The 26,549-nt window shown below is 54.7% G+C and overlaps 1 protein-coding gene across 1 annotated transcript in view; it reads right to left on the reverse strand.

Annotated features, from left to right (window-relative positions):
* MID2 (midline 2) overlaps positions 1-26,549 on the reverse strand; it is a 113,704-nt gene that overhangs the window by 22,316 nt on the left and 64,839 nt on the right. Inside the window, exons 3-4 of the mRNA XM_050901660.1 lie at positions 10,891-10,986; positions 1,128-1,235 (exon numbers count right to left, since the gene is read on the reverse strand). Of these exons, the coding sequence (XP_050757617.1) occupies positions 1,128-1,235; positions 10,891-10,986 (204 nt within the window). The remainder of the gene's footprint in view (positions 1-1,127; positions 1,236-10,890; positions 10,987-26,549) is intronic.

The raw sequence follows: 26,549 nt of genomic DNA on the forward strand, positions 1-26,549 counted from the left end.
CTGATGGTTTTGGGCACTAATCAGGGCCTCTCTCCTCTACCCCGCTGCCAATTTGTAGGAAAATAACATCTTTGAGCCTTCCAGCTCCCTGCCAAGTGCGGCTGAAACTGGACAACATGGTCAAAAGACGTTAGGGGGAGAGGGTGGGAAGTGAGAGGCAGACAGACAGATGGACCAGCAGAAGGCACCGTTACACAAAACATGTTCCCTGAAGCGGCTGGGATAAAAGCAGGCATTTTAAAGCTTCCACTCCTGCCGAGGGTGTCCGAGAGTCATGCTGGTTGGCTCTCTTGCGTACGCACGCAGCGCAACCCGCTCCCAAACCTCTGCCTGCAAAAAAACCTCTGTATCTGGGGCGACGCTGCTCCCCGGCTTAGCTATCGGCACGGTGACGGACGCAGAGCTGGACCCTAACGCGCGTTCAAGCTCAGTAAGAACGGCAAAGGGCTTGTGCACGCGCACCGAGAACTCCGGCGGGCGCTGCTCAGAGCTACAGCCGATCCCTCCAGCCTCTCCCCGTCGCACGGAAACCACTGGGAAAAGCCAGAACCCCTGGAACCGCTGGAGGGAGGGTCCAAACACCCCCCCAAAGAAAAAGGTGAGAAACCAGCTCACCTATGGCTATGCTGCAATGCAGAGCGTGTAGCCTCTCCTTTATCTGCAGTGCAGGGCTCGGATGGCCCTTCAATATTAATTCTACATTATTATATTAGCACCGCAGTGTTAGAAAAGCCCTGAGGAAGCTGTCTGGACTGATCCAAGCAACTGCGCCAATTTATCATGCTAATCAACGCGCCGTCCCTCCCCGGCCATGTCAGGCACATGCGTTATCCTCAGCGGAAGAGCCCTGGGGACAGCAGCAGCGAGGGACACCCGGACTCGCACACCATTTGGGGTGGCAGGGAGATGAAACTGCGTGCACCGACGGCTGCCCAAAGCAATTCCTTCACGGGCAACGCACCGCATGCTGCTAGCAGCCCCTCTGCGTGTGGCTGGGACATCCCAGCATCACGGGCTGCCGAACCGCTGGGCTGTGCCCGGAGAGGAAGGGCAGACCCTGCAGCGGCCACCCCACGGGCGCAGGAGGGGACCCTCGAACCCCGGACGCACGAGCCAGCCCTCCTTACCTTTGTCTCCTTGATCTTGACAGCGATGACCTGCTTGCGCTGGCGGATGATCTCCATGAGCTCATCGCACTCCTCCATCAGCTTGGCCTCGTGCATGGCTGTGTTCACCTGGCCAGGAACAGCAAAAGCACACGCCATTAGGAGGGACACGCTCGTCCCTGAGCCCGGCAGCCCCGCGGCTCTCCCAGCTCAGACCGGGAGAGATGCAATATATATCCTCCATGCTGGGCCCCGGCTCTGCCGGCTGCCAGGGGCAGGAGACAACAGCCCTGCAACACAGACAGAAGCGGGCTGGCTCGCCTGCATCCATTGCTACTCCCGCTGGAGGAAGGAAAAAGGCTGGAGAAGGGTGTGAAGCCCTCCTTGCTGCATGACCAAGGTCGGCAGTGGGTGATGGGGCCGTGCTGGGTGGCTTGTGGGGCACACGCTCCTCCATAGGTACTGCCCCCTCCCCGAGACCTGGGGCACGGGCTGAGGGGAGGTGGCAGCCCGGGAGCAGCGAGCCCCCGCTGACACTGCTGCACAGCCCGGCTCAGCCCTGCCGGGGTGCTGCACCCCACAGCCATGGCTCCATCGCTTTCCAACAAAGCTTGGGTACCACCAGACAGCGCTGACACCCAGCGCTGGCCTGCGCCAGCCCCGCGCAGGGATGCTCAGGGATCTCTCCACCTCCCTTCCCTGGGCAGGCTGTATGTTTTGGGGTGCTCTGCAGAGCCACGGCTGCGCTGCTTGGGCTGCTCTCAGCACTCCCAAGTGACCCCCATCCTGCCCTCGGCTATGGGGCAGCTGGAGGTTATCCTGCCCTAGCCATCCCACTTTGAGTTGAGCAGCACAGGCTCCTTGTAGAAGAAGAGAGCTTTGCTGGCCTCTCCTGAGCAAAACTCACAGCTCTCTCACGCACCTACACCAAGGCAGTGCCCGTGTGCTAGTTAAAGCAAGAAGAGGCTTAAAAATGAATGAGCGCACCCTGCTTGGAAGAGCAAGGGTGGCCGTGACTTCAAAGCATCTGCAAAAGTGAGACCGAAAGCAACTGCCCAACGCGGGCAGAGGGAGGGAGTGCAGGCAGAGCCCACCGGGGGCTGCACGGCTGCAAAGGGCACATGGGGAAACGCCGTGTGGGGTCTTAATGAAAGGGCTGAACCAGCTCAGGGCAGCAATAACTATGGGCAAGTCAGGCTGGCGCAGCCACCCCGCCTCTGCTCCGGCTGCTTGCCGTGCTGGGCGGCAGCCCCGAGCTCTGCAGCATGGTGCAGGGCCCTGGGGAGGAAAAATCTTCCCCCTCCTGGTGCTGCAGGATGCTCTCGGCAGGGCTCCAGTGGCTCCAGCACCTCCTCGGAGGCGGCTTTCAGCCCACAGAATGGGGAGCTGGGCAGCCGCTGGGCATACCACGCCAGTGCTGCCAACCCGGCAGGCAGCCCCAGGCTCCACGGACACCTCCATCACCCTTATTTCCAGCCACAGCACAGTGCTCACAGGCCCTGGTGGTCACAGGGCACTCCTCAGGAGCCTCTCCTTGAGCAAAGCCTTTTACAAAGAGCCATCTTCCCCCTAAAATAAAAAAGTACCAGATGCTGCCGGCAGCACCTGCTGCTCTAGAAAGCCCCATTTCTTCATAGTGCAAAGGTTTGGCCGGACGCATGCCCAGACCATAATAAATCTTTAAGCTTTCTCCAGCTCAAGGCAAATTTCTTACCACGCTTGCAGTTCACTTCCTAAACTGGGGCACCGTCCCCTAATGGGTTTTGCTCTGGGCTCACGACGAGGGGAGCCTGGTGGTGCTCAAACCCATAATCTCCTCCCTACACCATCCCCTCCTAACTACGGTTCCCAACGCGAGACACGCAGCTTCGGCTGGACCGGCCCCCAGCAGAGTAACGGAGCGGGCATCAAACAGCACTGTCATGATCACAGCCATCTTCCAGACTGCTGCTGATATTCCTCCCTCCCTAACCTCATTCCCAGTATTTATGGTTCAGCGGCAAAGAAATACAACCCGCTACACAGCGCAGCCAATTCTTCCTCCCACCCTGCCCTCCAGAATCGCTGCACCGAGAGGAGGGACTTGAGCCAGGAGATGAGGAGACCTTGTGTAGACCTGGGCACCTGAGTCAGTCCCAGTGGGGGACTGAAGCCGACACAATCAGACCGGCCAGAGCTTCCCAAAAGTCACCTTCAGGTCTGATCAGCTACTGCAAACCAGCTTGGACACAATCTGCCCTCTTTCAGACCAGCTCTGGTCTCCTCGTGGCTTCTGCCACGTGGACGGTTGGCCAAGAGGATAATTTTGCTGCTTAGCATCTACCAAAACATGACCACGGGGAGATCACATATGTTCTTCCTCCCCTGCTGACTAGCAAGATACCCACCCGCCATTTGGTCTGGACTCTTGAGCGACTGATTCTGAAGCTTTGCTCTGGAAGATGCTACTCAAGATGGCCTTCTCATCTTTGGAGAAGGGACTAGTAAACCCTCATCACCCCGGGCTATAGAGCCACGTTCCTTGGCTGAGACAAGGGCCGGGGGCAGCAAGAGAAGGCAGCAGGACACGATGGCGGACTTGTCCCGTAAGACTTCAAAGAAGAGCAGAGCAGCCCACATAGGAGATGCATCGACAATTTCCTTCTTCACAGACCTCCCAAGGCTGTCGGTCCTTCTGCACAGACGTCACTGCTGCGGGTGCAGGAGCTATCGGTGCCCAGCCAGGCGTGTGCCAGGAGCGCCAGGTAGGATACTGGTGACCTTGGAGAGCAGGAGCCCTCCCCAAGGTGGCCAGGAGCTGACATGCTGGAGGATTTGTCCGAATTGCAGCTCCTCCAGGTAAACCCGAGCTGGTGCTGCCGGCAGGAAGGTGGAGCGTGCGCCCTTCGGAGAGACGGGATGATTAGGATGCAGGTAGCAGGGGGTCAGCAAGCTGGGGACACGGGGGGCTCCCACCCTGCCCCTCGAACGAGCAGAGGTGAGCACTGTGTCAGCCCCAGGAGGCAGAAGCAAACAGTGGCTTGTTTCTACAAAAAAAGCTGCATGTGTCCTGCTTAATTTAGGCTAATTAAGCCCTGCTGGACCCCCTTCGCAGGCTTCAAATACACAGTTGTTCTATTTTTTTTTTTTATTTTAGAGCTGAAGGGAAGGCATGCAAAGAGTAAAGTGAAAGCACAGGCAGAGGTTTCAGTCCTCTGTCTCCAGAAAAGACCAGCATCCTTGGGGGGATGGACAGGAAAGGGGGGATACACTTTACAGAAGGGCAACTGAGCCCTATCACTTAGATTACACAGTGTACTAGAGGACATAAATAGGTTTTCTTCATTTTGTACTCTCAAAGCTATGTGAAACAGTGGAGAAGTCTGAAGGCAGCCCAGAGTTAAACACATTTGATACAAGATCTTTTTTTAAACCTGGCCAGCAGATTATGCAACACTGAAGTGGGAGACAGCTGATGGTCTGCAAAGATAACTCCACAGAGAAAAAACAGCAGATGATCTTCCAAATCTGCTGCAAGGGAGCAGAGGGGGGAAATCAGACCCAGGGTTTGGAGCCTGCAGCAATCTGTGCTGGCGGCAGCAACGGCGACAGCGCTGCCTTGCAACCCAGGCTGTCGCAGAGGACGCTGGCAGCACGCTCGCCCCTCGAGGCACGAGCGCAGGCAGAGATGGCCATCACTTGAATTTCCCAGAGGCACAAAATCAGGGCTGTTTGCAAGTGTTTGCAGCCCCGGTGCTTGCTGTTGCTGGCCGGGGGGAGCCCTGGGTGCCAGGACTGCAAAAACAACAGCAGGAGGAGAAGCGGGGGGGTGGGGTGGGGGGGTCGGTCCTTTAGCAAGTGCCAGGCTCCCCCTCCAGCCTGGCATGCCAAGCAGAAATTCTCAGCTCCTGGTTGAATTAATCGTAAATCTGAAAACTTACCCAGGGCAAGAAATCTGCAGCTCAGCCAGCGTTCACGCTCTGGGAGACTGAAGGCAGATGAAGCCGCAGAGGCCACCGCAGCCCCTTTCCCCAGCTGCCTTCTGTCCAAAAGGAGCGTTTCCCAGCCAGGGTCCCACTCCCAACATGCCAGAAGAGCACGGAGGTGGGATTTCAGACCAACACAGCTCTGCTGGCAAAAGCCCTGGCTCAGGCACAGCTAGACACTGGCCAAACCACCTTTTACTAGGATGAACCAGTTCCCAGGTAAATGCTGCATTTGGGGGTGAAGACTCAGCGGGTGCTACGATGGTAGGAAAGCTGGGCGTGGGGGAGAGCTTTTAGATGTAAGAAGGAGGGGGGGAAAAAAATACTTCACCCTTCTCAATGTGTGTGGGGGAATGTGCTAGGGACAATACAGCCCTCCAATAAAAAGCAAATGGTAAACCTCAGACCTGGAAAGAGCTGGCGGTGCAGCTCGAGGAGGGATGAGGAACATCATCGCAGCCTGAGGCGTGATTCACGCACAGACAGACCTCCTCCTCCACACCCAGGCAGAGGGAACCCAGCTCCGAGACGGAGCAGAGGACCCTATCCCACCTCCACAGCCCTGTCACCCCCAAAACCCGTCAACACATTTTTGACTATGCAGCAAGGCAGCCGTGCCCCCGGGGACACACACCAGTTTGCGCCGAGGCCAGCCATGGCGCAGAGGGCCACCATCCCACTGTGCAAGCATAGCTACACGGGCAGCATCTCCTGCTGCCCTCCCCGATGGGGACATCGGGGTGGGTACCATCCCTGCTACCCACCCTGGTATCTTACAAACTCCGCTTCTTTGTAGGGTCGTTACCTGCTCTCTTTGGTCCACATTTCGATTGCTGCCACAGGATTTGGTCCCTTCGCCCTCTCTCAGCAGCAGCCTCCCGTGCACCGTACAGGAGGGAGCCGCTCCTTGCAACGCCAACGGGCAGCGTAGGCTCAGGGGCCTGGGGACGCTTGCAACGCCCTTCTCTGGAGTGCCTCCCTCTGCACCTCAGGGTGCCGGTGCCACAGTTTCCTGGACGTAATGTGGGACTTAGGATGAACACGACCTGATGGGCAGAGTATGTTGGGATCGCATGTGTCCGCCTATATGCAATGTCCACAAATAGCTCAAAAGCAAAATCCCCTGCATTCAGACTCACAGGGAAGCGTAGAGTGGCAAGGATCTCTTCTACTTCACACTTTAATGTGCTCTCTCAAAGGTGCCTCTGAAGGGCAGGACTGCATATTTAGTAAGGCTGAGTAACAGTTGAAATACATTTTTTTAAGCAGAACGACTGACAAAGCTGAAAACTCCTAAACTATGTAGAAAACAACAGCCTAGAGGTCTGAAACTTCCAGAATCAGAAAGAAATAACAAATAGCTTTCAATTGGTCACAGGTCAGTTCCTTAAGATGCTGGAGCTGGATTCGGAGGAGGAGGAGGTTTGGAAAGACATCCCATTGTCCTGGCACACCCAGACGCATCCCTAGTGCATCCCTGGCCTATAAGAGCAGTGAGTGCTGGTGACTGTCACCAGGGCTCTGCGAGGACGTTCTGGTTCCTTCTCTGCCTGCAAGACATCCATTTGCTATCTATTTTACCCTACTCACTCCAAACCCGCTTAGCCCTGGGGGAAGAGGCAGCCCAGGAGAGACACCTCCAACAAAAGCCATTCCTACTGCGGAGCCAAAAATCCCTCTCCCCACCACGACGCACCGGCAGAGAGAGAAGCAGCACAATGCGAGCGACACGGGAGCATTGGCACAACCACGCTCGGGAAGGCCAGCAGTGCTGCAAAACCCAGGTGTGACTTTCCTGCTCCTTATTTCAGCGTGGAAACTCGGAGCGCGTCTCAGCTCCTTTCCTCCTTGCACGCTGAGCAGCATCCAATGGTGGCTCGCAGCTGCTGGCAGCACACACAGCACTGCTGGCACTCTCAGAAAGGGTTTTTGCACTCTTTTCCTCTCTCCAGATCATCAGGACGGCAACAAGGACCTTGTTTAGTGAGCAGAGAACAAAACGCTGACGCTGCCTGCAGGGAACATGGGGGTTAAGAAGCACCTTCCTGGCCTGAGACCCCTAGTCGCTCTCTGAGACGCAGATGGTGAAGAACAAGCTGCAGCTCCCTGCGCAAATGCATCCCCGTGTGCTTCGCTACGGGCGAACGACTCCAGTCAGCACACGCAGCATCCCCGCCGGCTGCTCGGCCCACGAGGCAGCTCGGGGAAGTCGCGTGGGAAGCCACAGGGCTTGCATCCCCCCCAGCAAGGGCTGCAGTGACCAAGGGCGAAGCAAATAGCCGTCATGTTTGCTCAGGCACTGGCAAACTCCCCCCGAATCCACATCAGCGATCCCTGCAGCAGCCTGGTGTTTTATTCTCTGGAAAGGTGTTGGTTCAAGGAATTGCTGCTTAATTTAGCAACCAAAAAAATCAATAGCCCATTAAGAAGAAACTAATTGCGACAGCCTCTCTCCATGTATCACTTCAGTAAACAAAGCTGCAAATTAATTTGCTATTAATTGGTATGTGCACTTTGAAACAACAGTAAGGTATTAACCGCCTTCTTCCTCTCGCATGTTTTCCACGGGAGTGCATCGCTTATGAACTCCTGACTCCGGAGCCGCAGCCAAGAGGCAGCGTCAGTCTGCTGGCACAGGCTCTCCCCGCACACAGCTCGCACAAACGCTTCCCTTGGGGATGCAAACAGAAGACGCCTGATTGCACACCGGGAACACAAAGAGTTTTATAGATCAAGTGGTCAAAGCAGCAAGGTCAGCTGAGTCCCTTTCTTCAGCAGGATTAAAGGTGATCTCCTCTCTTCCTCCGATGCTTTCTGTAATCCCCTCTACAAAGCCCTTCCCACTTGCTGCTGGCTTAAGCCTGAACGTTGCTATTCTGCTACAGAATTCAGGGCTCAGCCGCGAGAGATTGCAATCGCCGTCTCTGACGGCAGGAAGGATGCAGGGAGGCAGAGTGCATGTGTTTGGGAGGAGGAAGGAAAGCGAGGAAGACAACCAGCTGCTGCAAGCCGGCAGAAAGGCTGGAACCAGCCTTGCCCTGCAAGGTGAAGCTGCTGTCACGGCAAGGATGGAGACAACGTCCCCGCCTGCCCCGAGGGGCTGCGGACAAGTCACTCTGCCTACACGGCCACAGGGTGAGGCTGGCCTGAACCGACAGTGAATTAGAGAGATGAGGAAAATAGCTTTAAGGAGCAGGGTGAGGTTCAATGAGGACCAGCGCAGGGCACTGCACCGTCCTGAGGAACAGCCTGCGGAGAGGGTCTGAGGAGGGACGGCTCAAAGACTACGTGGGAGACACGGGTCTGAAAATTGCAGCCACTGCCCTGATACCAAAATGGGATTATAGCCCAGAGACAGCCAAAATAACCCTTCCCTCTCTCCTCACAGCACTGGAAGAAGAGTTCTGGCTGGGGAACTGCACCAGTTCAGAGCACTGCATCTCCAAGAAAGTGTGGACAAAAAGGGGACAATCTCGATTGTAGAGAAACTGAGAACTGTGCTGTGATGAAACATGGAAAAAAAAACCCCAATAATGAAACTATCTCAGCCCAGAAAAGAGAAGGGAGGATGGGCTGTCCACAAGTACGTTATGGGCTGCTGGAGGGATGAGCAAAATAACTTTCTCCCTGTGTCTACAGTGGACAGGACAGGGCAGGGAGTTACAGGCTGAAACTGCAGCAGGAAAGTTCCAAGTTAGACCTGGTAAAAGCTTCCTGGCACGGAGGAGCACGAGACACCAGATGCCATGGGAAGAGGCAGCATCTCCGTCGCATGTTCAGGACTGGGTGGGACAGCCATCATCACAATGCACCTCGGGACAGGCGCCCACGGGGGGACGATCCCTTCCAGTTCTCCTTGTCTGGGACCCTCCGCTTCCACACTCATGTTACGGAACGTTTCAGCGGCTCAGGGAAGAGCAGGATGAGGGAGGCTCTCCCAGGGCTTCTGCCCCGGCTAGCAGCAAATTACACAGCAAAATGGGAATACAGCAGCTGGAGGCAAGTCCTCTTTTTACAGCGAAGGTCAGAAAAACACTCTTGTGCTAATAGGAAAAGCAAGGCTATGCCAAAGTGCTTAGGAGGGAAGAGACTCAAATAAGCCTTGATTTCACCAGCAGGCTCAGCCTCATCAGCATTGCTTTGGGTGCCTCACCACACAAAGGACCTTACTCCCAAAGGGTTTCCCAACATCACACCTGACCCCTCCCTTTATTCCCTCAGGAAAAGGAGTCCTCATTACCTGCCCTGGTTCGCCCAAGCCCTGCGGAAGACGTAGGCACATCCTTCTCCAGCATGAAGGACTTGCCCACAAACACGGCACAGCCCCAGCTCACCGATGGTGATGCAGCAGCACCGGGGAGCATCAGTGCCCAGAACGAGGGCCCCCGTGCCCCAGAAGGGAGGGCTGCATTGGAAAGCACCCGCCCCAGCCCTGCAGAGGGGAGGACCGTCTCACCCACTGTGTACCCAGACGTTCCCAGTATCACTGCCTGTGCCTCTGGCCCCCTCTGACCTCCAGGCTGACTCGAGCTCCTTGGCTTTGCTCCTGGGATGGGGATCTGCTACAGCCAGAGCACACCCCACCCATTAAATGCTTGCAGGCAGCTGTGGGGATTTTATACGGCTTCCTTGCCAGCACCTGCAGACACCCATTGCTTCCCTCCTCCTCTCCATCAGGCTGTGGAGAGGACTTCTGCTCGACCCACCCCAGCATGGTGGGGTCCCACCCTCTCCTTCCCAAGAGGAAACGCTTAAAATGTAATTAGCACAGTACAAGCACCCTGGCGCTGAGAAGGACCCCTGCGACAGCTTCCACACCTGCTTGGGCAGATGCGGTTCTGACACAAGCTGCAGTTACGTGACCACGACTCCCTTCTTGGGCCGGTGTGAGGACGGCCGGTCCTGCTCCACGGGCAGCCCCTGCTACGCGAGGCGGCCCCGGCCCCGGACGCTCTACGCTGCTCCAACACCGCTCCGCAGGCACAACCAGCAATTTCCTTCTGGGCTTTCCCGGAGCGCTCGTCACTTTGATGTCCAAGTGCTTTGCAAATATTAACTAGATTAATTTAACAGCACCCCCAGACAAGAAAGAGGAGGTGTAACTAGCCCAGAGTTTCATAGGGAGTTTGAAGCACAGAGGCATCACGGTCAAAAGCATTTGTTGTTTCTGGGAGCGCAGCTGGAGACGCCCCAGCCTTTGAAGGCAGGGTGCAGGCTATAGCACGCTGAGCATCCAAAGCAAACTCGCACTAATGCCTTCCAGCTCCAGACGAAGTTTTTCAGTCCTCAGCCCCAGCAGGTCCCACCTGTGCACCGAAGGAAACAGGAGCTGCCAGCAAAACCGCCCGTGAGCGCAGGAGGCAGCTACGAGAGGGGCAGCTCTGCTTCCCCCCTCCCTGAGGGCCGAGCTGTGTCTGCATGCTCGGTGTCACCCGGGCTTCAACCAAAAGCACCCGCCGTTCCCCCTGCACAGAGCAGCCAGCAGGTCCTCCCTTCCTGAGCCAGCCCAGCAGCCTGTGTCTCTTCCCAGTAGCTCCCAGTCATGCCACCCTCTCCTTCAGACCCTACAGACCCCTGGGAACCATCCCCACGTCCTCCATCATTCAGGACTAAACTCTCCAAAACAATTCAGCCTCAACAAAGCCTCTCACTAGCCCCTCGGCGTCAGTGATGCTTCCCAACACACACCCATCTCTGTTCCCAGGGCAGCCCCGGGGGAAAGGACACAGGAGCAGTCCCGTGTATCCCATCACTCGAGCCGGGAGCTCCCCACCGTGCCCTCCCCATCACCCCCCTGGTCCCCGATTGCTCTCACCAACCTCCACTTGCTGGCAGATCTGTATCAGCTTGGCCATCTGGTTTTCCAGTTCGCTGTTGCGTTTAACCAGGTTGGTGAGATTCGTCTCCAGGGTTTGCTGCGAGTCCAGAAATGGGAGAGGAGAAAGAGAAAAAAACAAAAAGATCAGCAAAGCCGGAGGACTGTCCCCGGTCCCCCATTAGCGACCGAGACCATTTGCCACCCAACACGCTGCCTGAGGGAGCGACAACTTGGGCAAAGGCTCTTGGGTTTCTTGGCAGCTCCTGCCCACGCTGGTGGGTTGTGTGAGTGCTCGGCCCAAGACGGGGGAGCCACTGAGCTCAGTACCACGGTGGCCCTGAGGAGGTCACCAGCCGGAGGGGACAGCGTGGGTGCCTGCCTTTTGCTGCTCCTTTCTGGAGATGGTTTGAGAAGCCGGGGTGGGTTGTGTTCCTGCAGCAAAGCTGAGTTTCTCCTGCGTTCCCTGTTTTACGGAAGCGGGAAAAACATCCCGAGTATCTAAGTTTCTCAAAAATGTTCTCAAACCACTCGCTGCTGCCGAACCCTCTGACATAGGTGGGAGAGACTAAACGTGCCGCTCCCTGTGTTTCTACCAGGAAAGAAGCCAGCACAGCTATTTTTGTCACCAGTTTTGTTTTGCACATGGTAAGGAAGCCAAACAAGAGCCTACTGAACCATCAGAAAGGGACTTCTCTCCTTTGCAAACCATCTCTGCCGGAGCAACGCAGGCACAGGCAGGGAGAGCAACGTGGCAGCTCCAGACGGAGCCACGGGGACAGCTCGCCCCGCGTGGGCAGCCGGTGATCGGCGGCCTCTGCCAAGCAGCGAGGACGAAACCCTCCCCAGCTCCTGCCAGGCTGCCCACCGCTGCCGAAACCCGGCTGAGTTCGGCCATCCCCTCCCACCACGGTCCCACCTTTTCATAAGCGTACAAAGAGCTCTTCTGCTTCGATGGCCGGCCAGGAAGCCTGCCCGCTCTCAATGAATCGCTGCTATTTTCCATCCCTGCTCTCCCCTCCTCATCCTCTGTTGGTACCAGAGATAAAAGGCCCCCGGGAGAAGGCTGCGGTCCCCGCCACAAGCTGCCTGCATTTCCCTTCGCAGCTCCCCAGCCACGCTGCCGTTTGCTCGTGGGAGCGGATCACAACCCACGCGGCGCGGGGATCCCCGGGGAGCAGGGTCTGTTTTGGTGTCCGCAGGCTGCAATACTCATGGAGCAGAACGGGATCCAGCGGAGCAAGAGCCCGTTTGAAAAGATTTTCGATATCTGTGGACACACAGTGGACTCGTATTTTTTTGGCTATCAATAATTTAAGTGACACCGCATTTCCATTAAAATATGCGGTTCCACTAAGGGGAAATGTTTTATAACAAAGTGCTCACTACCTGTTGCAACGCTTGTCGGGAAAATGATATCCTATTAATATTTTAAACTTCAGGGCTGGAAGAGGATCCCTGCGGTGTTTTATTCATCCTTGGCTAGAAACTGCAGTCCAAGGCTTTCATCAAGACTCCAGCAGTCCCATAAACACGGCCCTTCTCTGCACGCAGATAATTTGGGGGCTAGTTAGCCAAGAGAGCTTGAATCATAGTCATGAAGCATAGGCAAAGCATTCATTCCTGAAAAACCACTGGCTCCTAAAATACTCGAGCTTGTTTGCAATCCTGCAAATTGCTAGCCAACAGCGGGTGAAGCAGAACACAGAAACAGGATTGAAAAATGAAATAAAACCCAGGGTGCCTTCATTAAGTGGAAAGTGCTTTGCACAACAATGCTGTATCGATAATGAAAAAGCCAGCTGCTAACAGTTCCTGCCACCCTCTTTCCTTATAGCTCAATATTATTAAACACAATTTGACTAAAGCATTGAACATTTAACTTGCTAATTATCCTCCTCATCACCGACTCGGCTGCACTGAAGTCGCAGCTTTGAAATTGCAGCCGATCTGCTTTAATGTTCCAGGGCTGTTGATGGAGGGCAGGGAGGGGAGACAAGCGCGAGGTACGCTTTGAAACTCGAGTCCAAGACACACTTGCAGCATCCCAAGTTTTCCAGGGACAGCATCACTCCTCCCCCATGCAGAAACATGCACAAAACCTGCCCCGAGCGCTTATCCCTTCGTTAAGCGCATGCTGACGCTGCAGTGATGCTGAAGCAGTCGGCAGTGTTTTACTCGCGTTAATGGTAGCTCAAACAGCAAGCACCCTCTCTTGCTGCTCCCTGGTTTTGCAGGGCTCCCTTAGCGAGGCACATCTGACTGCTGCAAACCCTTGTGCAGCGCCTGAAAATGCAGATGGAACCATTTCCTTCTGTTTGATTTGCTGAAACAAATAAAATATACTAGAAGCTTTGATTACACCAGCTGGTTATTTTGTAGGTATATATAAATTACAGCAATTATAAGGGTTGTTTTTTAATTGCATTATAACATGCTCATAATTTCCCCAAACATTCACCTTCTGGCCTGAAATACAGAATAGTCGATTCCTCTACAATTGGGAAGAGAAGCGAGAAAAAGAGATAAAAAGGAAACACCACCATGAGCAAAAGTCGCCGGCACTCGGTGAGGGGAAGGGGCCGGGTCGCCCAGGTGATGGAAACCCGTTTGCCCAGGGACGGCAGGACCGGAGACGAAGAGTGCAGACCCGGTCACCCTGGGAAAGCAGCCGAGCCTTTCCCAGCCCGAGCTGGCTGCGGCCGTACAGCTCACAAAATACCCCGCCAGGATAAAACCCTCTCCGGCGGCTTTGACAAAGCAGCTCGGCGGCTGCACCCCATTTACCTGCACGTCACCAGATGCAAAATAAATATATTTGGCACCCAACTGAAGGAGCCGAATAACATGGCACTGATGTGCAAGCGCTCATGTTCATATTTTATTTAGTTACGTGCACAATGAGCAACAACTTCTCGATTTTCCTTCTTCTCCAAATAGCAAACAAGCAGTTGAACTAAATACGGATTTCTCTGTTCCTGTTTGAAGACAGCATCAAGGTTGGGGGTTCAAGACAACTTTAGGAATTATAAATATTAGGCTTCCTCCTGGTCCGCCGTGCTTTGCCAAACATGACCCTGCCTACACCCGGCAGGAGCGCATCCTGCACTCCCTGAGCTGCTGAGAGCCGCGCTCCATGGCAGGTCCCCACCCCAGCCACCAGTCTGGAAGCTGGTCCGCACTGGGAAACGCAGTCAGCCTCGTGGCTTTAACCAGTCGGGAGACGGGAGCAGCGCGGCCTTTGAGCCCCAAGCAGGCTGGCAGGGGAAGGGGTCCCCGCTGAGCCGCTCCGGAGCATCGCACAGACCTGGTCTTGCTGGCGCCGCCGGGTGACGGGGGTCCGATTCCCATGGGCTTTGAGCCACGCGAGCCTCAGGTCTTCTCCACCAGCGGGAACCCCTGGGCGTGGGACAGGAGAATCTGGAGTGCCCTGTAGCCGGGGAAAGCCTTGGACACGGGAGTGCAAAGGCTGTCGGTGGCACGGGGGGCTTTTGCTGCTGCTGGTCTGTGCAGACGTCCACTTGCAACCAGCCCCAGCGCTGCTCTGATGGGCGAGAGGGCTGACCCCAGCGAGCCTGGCGAGACGGCACGGGAGGGCGTCATTTGGCTCTGCCTTATTACAGGACTGGCTTTCCACATTTATCTACATGCACAGGCAGCCAAAACTGGAGAGTGTTTACTTTCAGTGATTTATTTAGGGCTTTTTTCACTGCCCTTGTTCATTTATAATTGCTTTCAATAAAGGACGCAGGTCCCTGGATGCCTGCTCCCTCCACGTACCACAAACACAAACCACATGTGCATGCATAAACACACGCGCACAAGTCAAACCAGCTGCGAAATGCTTCCCCGCACGCTCGCTGGCCGGGCCCAACCTCCGGGCTGCCAAGCGGCAGGAAAATGGGTCCCTGGCTGCCTACCACCATTCACCAGCTTCACCAGCACGATGCAGGGCACCTGCGGCAGCAGGGTGGGAGTTCTGCCGGGCTGAGGATGCACGGCCAAGGCCTCGGTGGCTGAGAATGTGCTGTCAGGTCTCCTGGCACAGGGAAAGATTGCTGCTGGGTGTCCTCTGCCCAATTTGGAGCAGCACAGGAAAGCCAGATGCCACCAGTACATCGCCCAGGGTATCCGGAGTCTGCCACAATCGCTCCTGCGGGAGCTGGTCAGATTTTAAAACCACAATTCAAGTTCTTGATGGCATCCTGCAGCTGCAATGCTGCTGGAGCCATGGAAAACCCACACCCGTGTCCCTGCTCCTGGCCAAAACACTGCTTTGCACTGAGCTTCTGCCCCAGGCACCCGCTGGCTTTGCGGGGACGAGGGGCACCGACGCTGCTCGTCTCGGGAACGCGAGCACGGCTTCTCCTCGGAAGCAGCAGCCGGCCTGAGTTAGCTGCAGCCAGCTCCCACCAGCATCAGTCCCGACCCCACTTGCCTCCCTCCGAGCTGCATTTTGGGGAGGGAGGGTGACAGGGTGGTTGTGCAGCGTCCTCCCAGCTCCACTAACGGCAGCTGCCTCCGCGCTGCCAAACCGAAAACCTGGGCGTTGGCGAGCACAGCACAGACCAGGCTCTTCTCTGTGGCCACAGCAGGTCCAGAGCCCCGGCACCGCTCCCGTGCCGGCGGATGCTCCCGCTCCCATCTCCCCAGCAAAAAAAAACCCCCAAAAAAACCCCAAAAAGATCGGGGGAAAACATGATAAGCAAGTCAGCTGCCTGCCTTTGCTAAAAGAATTTCCCCAGACAATAGGACAAGTGACAGAAAGACAGGACTGAGCTGCCGAGCGGCTCCCGCGCAGCTCCCACCTTGTGACACTAATGCATTTTAAGTCGCTTTGGAGCAAAACATGCTGAGTAAAAGCTGAAATAAACTGCCAGCTTTCAGTGCCTGGTATCACTCTAACCGGCAGAGCTGACCTAGAAAATCAAGCGATTTGTTACGGCGAGGTCCTGACGGTGTTTCTAATTGTGCTGAACAGCCTAGAGCAGGAGCCCTGAGCCAGGCAAAGAGGCTCTGGCAGTTACGCCACCAGTCAGCCACCTGCACAGAGGGGGACAGGGACCGAGGGGAAGCGCTTGACCAACAGACGAGGATGCACCTGAGGGTGCAATTCAGTGCACTGCAAAGACAACTTGCAACATCCCCCTCCACCTCTCCTGCCCAGTCAGAGCAATTAAGAGCGGCTCTGAATCTGTTTATCAGGTTTAAACCCTGACAATTTATCAGGTTTAAACCCTGACCGGCTCTTCCTACACTCACCATCGGGCTGGCTTGGGAAGCGACTCCGGAGGAAAGCTCCCCCGTGGGGAGCCGGGCTGGTGGCTGGGGGTGCAGGGGACACGGTGGTGGGTGTGCCACGGCACAGGGCTCCCCGCCACATCCACCCGAGCAGCATCACAAGTCCTGCCGTGGAAGTCACCCGTGCTGCCCCGGCACACGGTGCTCAAGCAATGTCCCCGGTCTCCAGCCTGGAGTCCTGGGGGGTCCCCAGCCCATCCTCTTCACCCCACGCACAGCAAGCACGGAGTTATCTCAGCCCAGCAAGACCTGGGGCTGGATCCTGCTCTCGGTGGGGCAAATCCACCATTTCAGTGGCCGTGCTCCAACTTGCAAGGAGGTAAAAGAGAGGAAGGAATCAGCCCGGCGCCCAGAGGGGAAGCTTTGCTGGGCTGAGCAGGGACACGGGGGCAGAGGGAGCGCAGGCAGGATCAGAAATAAGTGCTCCTCCACACAGCCTTTCAATGCGGACTGCATTAGCACGTACTGTATCTAGTGTCTCCTTGGGAATTTAAATTTAGGAGAGAAAAATAAAAGAAGAAAAAACCCAAGTAAACACTTGGCTAACTGAATGTAAAATTACAGCTGTTTGTTGTGCCACTGCCTAATTAGCTCATATTGGAGTTGCATCTTATCGGCTCTTCTTGAGCATCTTCTTTTGGACTGAGCTAACCAGCACTGCTGAACTCGTCTGATTATGGGGAGCAAACCCCTCTTCTGTCTCGCCTCATGAGAAATAACAAAACACCCTGGGTTTGTAACGCAATCCCTCCCCACGCCAGCCAGGCTTTGCATGTACCCCCACACGCACCCCCCGTGGGACACCATTACAGGCACGGCAGGTTCCCAGCAGCTCTGGCACTCAATTACTGGATGGTCCCAAAACCAGCCTAAATGAGAGCAGACAAACCTGTGCAGAAATCTGCTTAACCACCAAAGCAGCAACACATTATTTACTCCTCCTTCCCACGGCAGCTCTGCCGAAGGGCTCGCACGTGGCTTCTTCCCTTCATCCTTCGGCGCATCCGTGGGGCTCCTGATCCTTCCATCACTGCAAAGGATGAGGAAAAGACAAACTGGCCCCGGAGGCCATGAGGGTTTGAGCTTGACTTGTTTCCCCACCACATTTCCAAAGCTCCTGACCAGGCACAGCCGAGCGTGGCCAGACTCGGCGCAGCTCTCCTCCAGCGGCGTGGCGGGCAGGGAGGCAGCGCCTGGCTCTTGCAGGCAGCTGTATCATGCATTGGATTCTTTTTATTTCTAGCAGTATCTAACAAGCACTGCTTTGGCCGCTGGCTTGTAACATCTAGAGCTTCTTGCCACGGAGGATGCAAGTCCGTCGCCGAAGGAGGGACAGGGAATTGCCACCCAGATGCTTGCTGGAGAAAGCGCCCAGTGGGCAATCAAATGTCCTGATGTCTCCGAAACAGGCGACGTCCCAGTTAGCTGTGAGCTGAATACAACCAGTTGAGTGTGCAACCCAAGGGGCGACCCTCCGCCTGCTCACACCGGTGCTGCCCAGGCCATGCCACGGGGGATCGCCCGGGGCACGCGGGGGCAGGAGCCCGTGCTGGCAGGGAGCTCCCCGGGACGCTCCTGCCCCTATCGCAAGCCCTCGTTTCCTTAAGAAAGGCTGCCAGGGGCTTCTCTTGCCAGGCTCCCTCTAAATGAGAAATGCATTTCCTCCAAGGGGAGGTAGCCAGGCTTCTCCAAACCCATCACCTAAGGAGACAGTAAGGTTTTTTTTACCCTTCGCATAATTGCTGTGGGTTTTACTGCTCTGGACGTCAGTGCTGCAGGTGATTTTCTCAGCAGCTCCCCCAGGGCCTGGCTACACATCAAGGTAAAAGTCTTCATTAGAGCCCAAATTCCCTCACCCCGCTGGCAGGAAGGGAAGCGCTCCTTGGCCAACACGTGCACGCATGCATGCGATCACGTGCCTGACGGAGCTCAAGAGCAGCAACAACAAAAGGTCGGCCGATTCGGAGACCCGCAGCCCCCCTGCGACCTGCCCTGAGCCTCGTGCCAGCAGCCAGAGGGGTGGGAAGGGTCTGCAGCCCGGAGGAAGGCGCTGAGCAGAAGCAAGTGGGTGCTCCCGGGCAGGGAGGAGAGTTTTCTGCCCGCAGACATGCTTACTCAAAAAGCAAGTAACACATTGTCCTTCCCTAATAGAAAGGGTACGGGGAAAAATATCTGTCATGACTGACAAAACTCTTCCACTCAGCATCCAGTGCATGGCTGCAAGGAGCCCTCAGCTTACAGGAGACAAGCAATGCCCGTACAAGAGCCGGCGTCTCCCTGCGGTGGGTGCAAGGCTGCAGAAACCTCAGGCCGGTGACCCCAAAGCACCCCAGCCGCAATAGCTGCTGATGCTGTCGCCCCATCCCCTGCCTTGCAGCGGGGCAGGAGTCAAGGGCAGACCCTGGCGTGGTCCACGTGCCCCAGGGTCCCACCCCACATCTTCACCATCGTCACTGCAAGTCGTCTGCATCCCTGCACGTGTCTCGTTCGTACGAGCCATTGACTGGACGTGAAATGAAGGGTCCATTAGCGTGCGTACAGCTGCCTGAGTTACAGAGTGACTACGAAGCATGAACAGCAAATTGCTTCATTAGGGTGAGAGATTTGATGCCGAAGAGCGACAGAGTTAATAATGAAGATGTGACGGCAGCAGCCGCTCCTCCTGTTGGATATGCCAAGGGACTGGAGGAAAGCAAGAGGAGCGGCCAGGGCTTCTCCCCACGCTCTGCCCAGGTGCTCCTGCTGCCCTGTCACTAGCCCACGGCCACTAACGACACAGCAGTCGTTAGGGGCTCCTAGGTAGGGGAGCAGGTCAGCCTCCTTTGCAGCAGCGAAGACGTGGTAATGAGAATGGCTTGTTTATCCTTGTCAGGAAATTCCTCTCCTCCCGCAGCTTCAGAGGAGCTCTGGTTTTTGGCAGAGTGGGAGGGAGGATGGAAACCGTACCGGCACTGTTCGCAAGGAGAGTTATAGCAAGCCTATTCGATTTACACAGATGTGGCTCATGACCACTGAGGCAGCTGGAAAATCCCGCAGTCGGAGTGAAGAGGCACTTAAAATGAAAGGACATGTCATATTTTCGCTCACCCAGTTTCGTAGTGCTGTCAGCTTTGTGTGAGGATGCTCACTGGTGCCGCTGAAGCAGCCCCAGTGCCACGACAGCTTTACACCTCGCGGGGAAAGCCACGTCCTGCAGCCGCTACCCTGCGAAGCCGCCGGGAAACCTCACCTCTTCCAAGATTTATAACAACACATGCTTCTGCAAGCGCATCTCATCCTCCTGGCAAACCCACACTGTGCTAGAGAGGCCCACAGCCGGCTGCGGTCGTGACCTTGCCTGTTGTTAAATCGAACCCTGCAGCCTGGCAGGGCTACAGCACCCATGTTTAGCCTGGCAGGGCTACAGCACCCATATTTGCCACGCAAGCGAGGCGACCCAGGGCTGTGGACCCCTGCGTGGGGTTACGCAGCGAGCACAATCCTGGCTCCTGGGTCTTCCCCTCAGGACCTGGCCCCCAGACACCGTAACAAGGTGCAGAGGAGACGTGCTTGGGACAGGGGCCAGGCACGCAAACACATGAGCGAGCTTCCCTCATCTGGCTCCGCTGACCTCCTCTCTCCCTTCCCCGGCTGGCCCCTCACGCCGGCGAGGCACCGACCGTACACCCTCCCCACCGACCTCCCCACAATGGGTGGGACACATCCATTGGCAGCATCACAGCTACCTTTCATGGCTCTTGGGGCTGGAAGCTCCTGGAAAAGAGACCTTAACACTGACATAACCCAGGATATTGCAGTAAAAAGGTCTGCAGGCTCCCAAGCACCTCCTGGACCATTCTCCCAAGGTGCAGCAGCTTTGTCAGGGCTCCTCTCCTCCCTCTGCCAGTGACAGTCCTTGTCTCCCAAGGAGGACAGCACCTCCCACGAACGTCCAGCTGCATAACTGCACCTACGTGTCTTTCTGAAGCCCACCACGCTCCTCCTAGAGCTCAGCCCTCTGAACGTGGCAAACTGCCGGACCTCTGCGTGGCCTTACTGCCGCCGGGTCTGGGACCGCTCCTGAGCATCGCTCCATCCCTGTGGCTCATCCTCACCTACCACAGGGACACAACTGAAGCACATCCTCAGCTATGGTGGAGATTTCAACTTCTACCAACACACACATATGCACGCAGAGCTTCTGTCGTCTTAAGGTACGTCTGGTTTCTCAACTAAAGAAACGAGAGGAAAAAAATGGCCATGGGTAAAACTCGCTGCCTGGGAATAGGAGCAACCCAGGGTCATGCTCGCCTCCTCCCAGAAACTCGCTCTTTGGCCTCTTTTTCCCAGGAACACGACAAAACATTTCTGCTCCTACAGAAAGGCAACCTGAGGAACGGGGTGGGGAGAGCATGCTAATTCTCCTATAAATCAAAGCTGTCCCGCACAGTTCCAAGTTGGGGGGGAGGGAAATCACATGAAATAGTTTAATGTTGTCATTTCTCCAAAGCTGCTGATTAGTTGCAGACTTGGTCTGAAGCATCATTTTGGCAAGTTTTGCTGTCTGGCTGCTCAGCTTGCATCTCGAGGACTTACTTTTCCCCTGTTTGCTCTTTCTGTCCCTGCGCCACTTAATAGAAACAGGCGCTTTGCTTCCGAAAATAATACTTCAGGCAAAGATCCTGTAGGAGCCCTAACACCTGCAAGTCCTTGGCACGAGTCGTCCTCCTCACCGCAGAGAGGAGAGGAATGGCTCGCTGGTGATGGATAACCTCTTGCTGCTGGAGCTCGTCCACACAAGCACGTCTCCCAACGAACGAGCTGTTCCCCGGCAAGCCACGTTGATCCGTTTTCCGGGGTAAAACGAGAAAAAGGACGAGAACAAGCCAGCTGACACCGCTCCCTGTTATGGGGCGACTAGACCTTCTCCAAAGTCATCACAAGGTGTGAGGGCTCCAGCAGCAAGTCCACACGACCGCAGTGCACGGAGGGGAAAGCCTGCCGAAGCACAGCACGCTCCTGCAGCGCCATGGGCAGCCTGCAGCTCCTGGGCTTGCCTGTGTCTTGTCTTGGGAGCTGGAGGAGAAAACCAGGAGCTGCCCAAAGGCGAGCTCAGCTTTCACACTCTTCCACCAAATAACCTTCCAGCAGAGGCTGGTTCCCTTCACCCTGGTGAAAAGTCAGTGCAGGGCACAGCACAGCAGCTTTTTGGGTGGTCTCTCTTCTGCATGCTTCATCGCTGACTGAGATTTCTTGGGACAGTTCTTGTTATGAGATCCGCTTCCAGGCTGCGGAGGGGCAGGGACATCTGGCAGCTCGCCTCCGAGATCCCAAATCCTCCATCTCTCCGAGGGCACACGCCGAGGCACGTGGCTGCCCAATGGATGCGGGAGCACCGCAGCGTCTCTCCCTGTTAACCGGCTGCCCAAGGCCAACCCCGTGGGTGGGATAACCACTGCCTGCCGGCCAGAGTGACAGCAGGCCTTGCAGGAGATCAGACAGCCTGAGGAGCACATTTGAATGGTAACCTGCTTCCACGGTCAGCCCTCCACGACATGCTGCCTGGATGGGTAAGATGGGCAGAAGATGCACAGCGGCATTCATCTACCCAAAGGTAGCTGTTTGCATCTCTGCTGGTTGCCCAATTCCCCCTACGCTCACCAGAAGCGATGCTGAGAAGAAGTGGTTCATCCCCAGCGTTCACAGCTGGAACAGAGCAGTGGAGCCAACTGGGAGCATTTGCTCCTCTCTCTGGATGTCAAGATGGTCCTGACGGGATGCTGGCACGGTGGAGGGCTGACCTCAGCCGAGACAGGGCTCCTTTGTGGCCACCCCGACTCGGCAGTGTGACAGACCTCCAAAACATTAACAAGTTACAAATAAATCAAGAAATCAGAAGAACAGGAGTTATTGGTGATACCAAAAAGCTTTGATTTCCAAGTCGGCTATGAAGAGAGAAGCACCTGGGGACCAGGCTGGACATGGAGCCTGGGGCAGCACCAAGCCACCCTGCAGTGTGCGTCACTCGGAGAAGAGCCACGCTGCCGGCACAGCCCAGCAGTACGTAGGTGTGCTCCTAGGAGCATCCCTGCACTGCTAACGTGGAGCTGACACTGGCTGAAAAACCCACCCGTGCAGCCAGAGAAACCTCGAGACCTTTGGCCCTGGTACAGCCGCACTGGTCCCAGCACCCACAGCAGCCTCTCTGATCCACTTTTGGGTGGACTCTGACCACAGAGATGAGCCTGGAGGACAAGGCGTCCCCAAGGGCTTTATCCCTGTGCCCAGCAAGGTCCGAGAGGACAGGTTACATTCAAGGTTGGACCATATCCCTTGACCCAGTGCCGGCTGCTTCCCTCATCTTCCAGCCTAAAACCATCCAGCTACAAAAAGGAGTGAACGAGGCTCTACAGAGCTCGCTTAACAAACACTTCTGCAAAAATACGGCAGAAACGCATACGGCTCATTTAGGTCCTTCAGTGTTTACGTCCTTTAATCTTTTCAAAGCAATTGAAAAGATTCTTCTACTACTGGATATCATCACGGTGTTCCGTATCATCACAGCAGTGTTGAAAATTGTTTAAATATTTTATTAAATTCATCCTGACTGTGACAAGCCAGTTTTTATTCCTGAAGCCATCTAACCATTATCTGCTTGTTTGAGCTGTCCTATTTAAATACTCCGAGACTTTACTCCCCGGGTCAGGCTGCATGCTTTTCAGCTTAAAAGAATGTGATTTTCAGACATCTTATTAAATTTGCTACATTTGATGTAAAAATTCCCAAACTATGGTGAGTCCTGAGCTTATTTGTGTATCTTCCACTACTTTTACTTATTCCTTTAAAAAGACAGAACGGAAGGACAAGATTTCCACTGCTCCAAGCAATGCGTTTTTCCAGGAATTTTCCTCTAGTGAGTTATTTCTAGTTTCTTCCAAACCAGTACCAGGAGGTCTAGAGAGGTCGTTTTCTGATGCTCTGTTGTAGGTACCACTGGCAGCTGCATGTCCCAAGGGGTACAAAGGGGCTGGGGAACAAACCTCCCCATCTTCCCCATCTCTGAGCCCACGCACGGGGATGGATTACGGTGTGCTGAAGGAGCCGGAGCCGGCAGCAGCCCCAGCAGTCCCTCCCCAGCCACGGTCCACCCACACCAGCCCCCGAAATCCCCAGGGCTCATCGTGGGAGAAACTCTGGAAGTAGCTCTGCTGTCCCCACGGGAACCGAGCATCGCCTGCATCCCTGCCTCACTGAGAAGTCCCATCTGTCGGAAAAATAAGCCATTAATAACTATTCTATTTTATTCTGCCACAGTTACGAAACCACGAAAATTGAGGAGAGAGGACAAAAAAAAAAAAAAAAAAGACGACACTGCAAATGTCCACCTGCTCCTTCAGCCCTAATTCTTCAGCCTTCAGTCCTTTTGGGTTTCTGTCTCTCCCACGGTGCAAAAGTGACCCCGGACCTGAGCATCCCACCAGAGCGATTGCCAGGACACGGCGTGCCCATGGGGCTGGTTCCGCCGGCCGCCTCGTCCCCTGCGCCCATCTTCAGAAGAGCAGCCCCGAGCTCCGGCCAAGTGCCTGTTTATAGCTCAGGGAGGTGTTATCAGACCTGGACGAGCACTAGGGACTTTGAAACCTTTTTGACGCTTCCTGCAGCTCTTTGTTTTCATTGGGGTGAGCTAAGTTTATCATCCTTTCGCGTCATCGTGGCAGAAAGCGCAAGCAGCCTCGGCAATGATGCTGAAAGCCCTCCCTGCGACGGCGCACAGGGACAGCACGCTCGAGACGAGAGTATAAGAGAGGGTTTGGCCAAACCAAATGTTTTCCATAGACTGAAATGAAAATTTTATTTCAATTTTGACCCACTCTAACAGGGGGGAAGGGTGGGAATGAACTAACTGGACTTGGGCAGTTATAACCTCTACAGCCGCACAAAGTGTTTGGGCTTCCCAAATTTTTAATGGTGAGAAGCAGAAATCATTAATAAAAGACCAATCTCCCGATGCCAGACATCAAAAAGGAGTCGAGCGAAAAGTGCTTCAGAAGCAGCTCTCTCTCCACTGATGAGAAAGGACATCCGATGGATTCGCTTGGATGCAACCATCTCCAGCACAAGCGACTCCAGGTTGGGAAGAGCAAACCCACCCGAAACTATTCAAAATTAGGAAAATTTAAGGTCATTTCAAAGTTCTTCCTCCTTCTTAACAAGTCACAGTTAGGAAAATACCCCTGCAAAATGCTTCACTAGCAAAAAGGTGGGAACCTTCAAAATCAAGTGTTTTACCATGTGCCTGCTCCGTTCCAGCTCTCCCTGACCTGCGGGCACTGAAGCATGCGCCCATGGCACCTCAGCAAGCGTCTGTCCCCTTCCCTGCTGGCTCACACAGGTGATAAGATGACAAATCTGACAGCTTGCTAGAAAACCGGCTTCATTTAACCAGAAAAGCAACAGCCTGATGATTTTTCTTCATCACTCTCTGGAGATTGCAAGGGAACAAGCTCCTTTCACCTCTCGGAGATACTGCTGCAGGTCCCTGCATCAGAGACGGAGGATTTGTGTGCTGGCAGCAGTGCAGATTCATTCCGAGATACTCGGTGTTTTAAAGACACCTGAGGTGACCAAATCCCACTTTGCAGGACCTGCTAGATCTCCTAGGGTCTGCGAGACCCCGGTGCGGTGCAAGGCTTACATGGTCCCACTCCCAGAGAGCTACACCAGCAGCATCTCACGAGCCAGACTGGGGAGAAACCCACCCGACACCCGGGTCAAGGTGAGGCAGAAGTTACACACACAACCCTTGGAAGACAGAGACTTCAAAGGGCTTGCAACAAACCACAGCCTATAGTGCAGATTAACAACCTCAGACACAGAGGAGGGATTAGAAACCAGAATACACCGAGCATCTGGAGGACCCCTTCTGAATGCAAAGGAATAACTAGAGGACAAAGCTAACAACAATGCAGCTTGACAATAGATCAGACCATGAGAAAACATACCCTGCAAAGCCACTCTGTTTTACAGCTGAGGAAGGACTGTCAGACGTGAAATAGGAGCGGGATTGTAGCTAGCAGTACCCTGCTACCATTGGCTTTGAAGCCAAAAGTGAACAAAACTCCTTTCAAAGTATAAAAGATAGACAACACAGCTTCGTTCCCATAAATATGTATATCCTCGTGGAAGAATCGACTGGTGGAACAGAAGATGCATCCTTTGAAGGATTTATATGAATACCTGGTAGGCAAAGACAAAGAACAACATAAAAATTGCCCTTAGAAGCTCCCCTGAAAAGGAAGGGAAGGTGGGTAGGGACCAACTCCAGCCGACACGAGTCCTCATGGATTCACTAATGATAGCGCAATTATGTTAACTACTCTTGCTGCAGATAATGGTATGGCTATGAAGAACCCTTAAGAATATCCTACGGGTATGTGAGAATCTCACGCAGAGATGGGATTTCCAGGGAAAAAAGCCTGACAAATATTGATCTGAGGCACACGGGGAGCTTCAGAATAGCAGGAGACTAAGGGTCACTGATAATGTTTGGGATCAATTATTAAAGACAGAAGAGGACAAACTAACTAAAAGCATCGGCAAACATTTTTGCCATTAAAGTTTCCTAAGGGAAAAAATAAAGACCATAAATATCGTTGAACACAGAACACTAAAAAGAATTTGGACTATGAGGAAGAAAAACATGTGGAGAACATCTAAAGAGGAACTGTAGGAAGTCTACAAAGGGACAAATGCAGTCAGTGAGGTGGGATCCCAATGGCTCCAGTGGGCCAGAGGTGTGGGCAGGACAGCGCAAAAGGCCTGGGCTGAGCATCCCTCAGGAGTCTGCTCCTGCAGACGTTCAAACTTGTAACAGACCAGACGGAAAACGTAACCATGATGAAAGGCACAACCATCACAGAAGACATGGACGTTTTAACAGAAGATGTAGGAAATCTTAATGTGAATTACGAGCAATAGGAAAAATGTGCCCTTGACAAACAAACAAAGAAAGAAAGAAGTGGTATGGGTCGTTAGAGCGGTGACCAATTAAGAACTTTTTAAAACACTGGGAGAACTGAAGCTCCAAATCAGACAGAGACCCTGCTCCACCTCTCGGGCTACTCACTCTTGTGAGGTCTTCCTCCCTACCCTGGGCTCAGCCCTCCCGCTGGAAGGTGCCCCAGGAGCGCTGCGGTGTCAATGAACCTGTGGGTTCTACCAAAAGGGTCAAACGCTTTGCTGGTCATTTCCTGAGCCGCTCTGGTCGAAGGCACCCTTCACCCCTCACTTCTGAAGCTCTCAGTGCGACTCACAGCCAAGGCGGCTTCATTAGTCAGAAGCTCGCTTGCATTTACTCTCTCGAAACTGGAGAATACAGTTATA

Source organism: Gymnogyps californianus, chromosome 9, assembly GCF_018139145.2.
Source record: "Gymnogyps californianus isolate 813 chromosome 9, ASM1813914v2, whole genome shotgun sequence".
In the NCBI taxonomy this organism is placed as follows: Eukaryota; Metazoa; Chordata; class Aves; order Accipitriformes; family Cathartidae; genus Gymnogyps; species Gymnogyps californianus.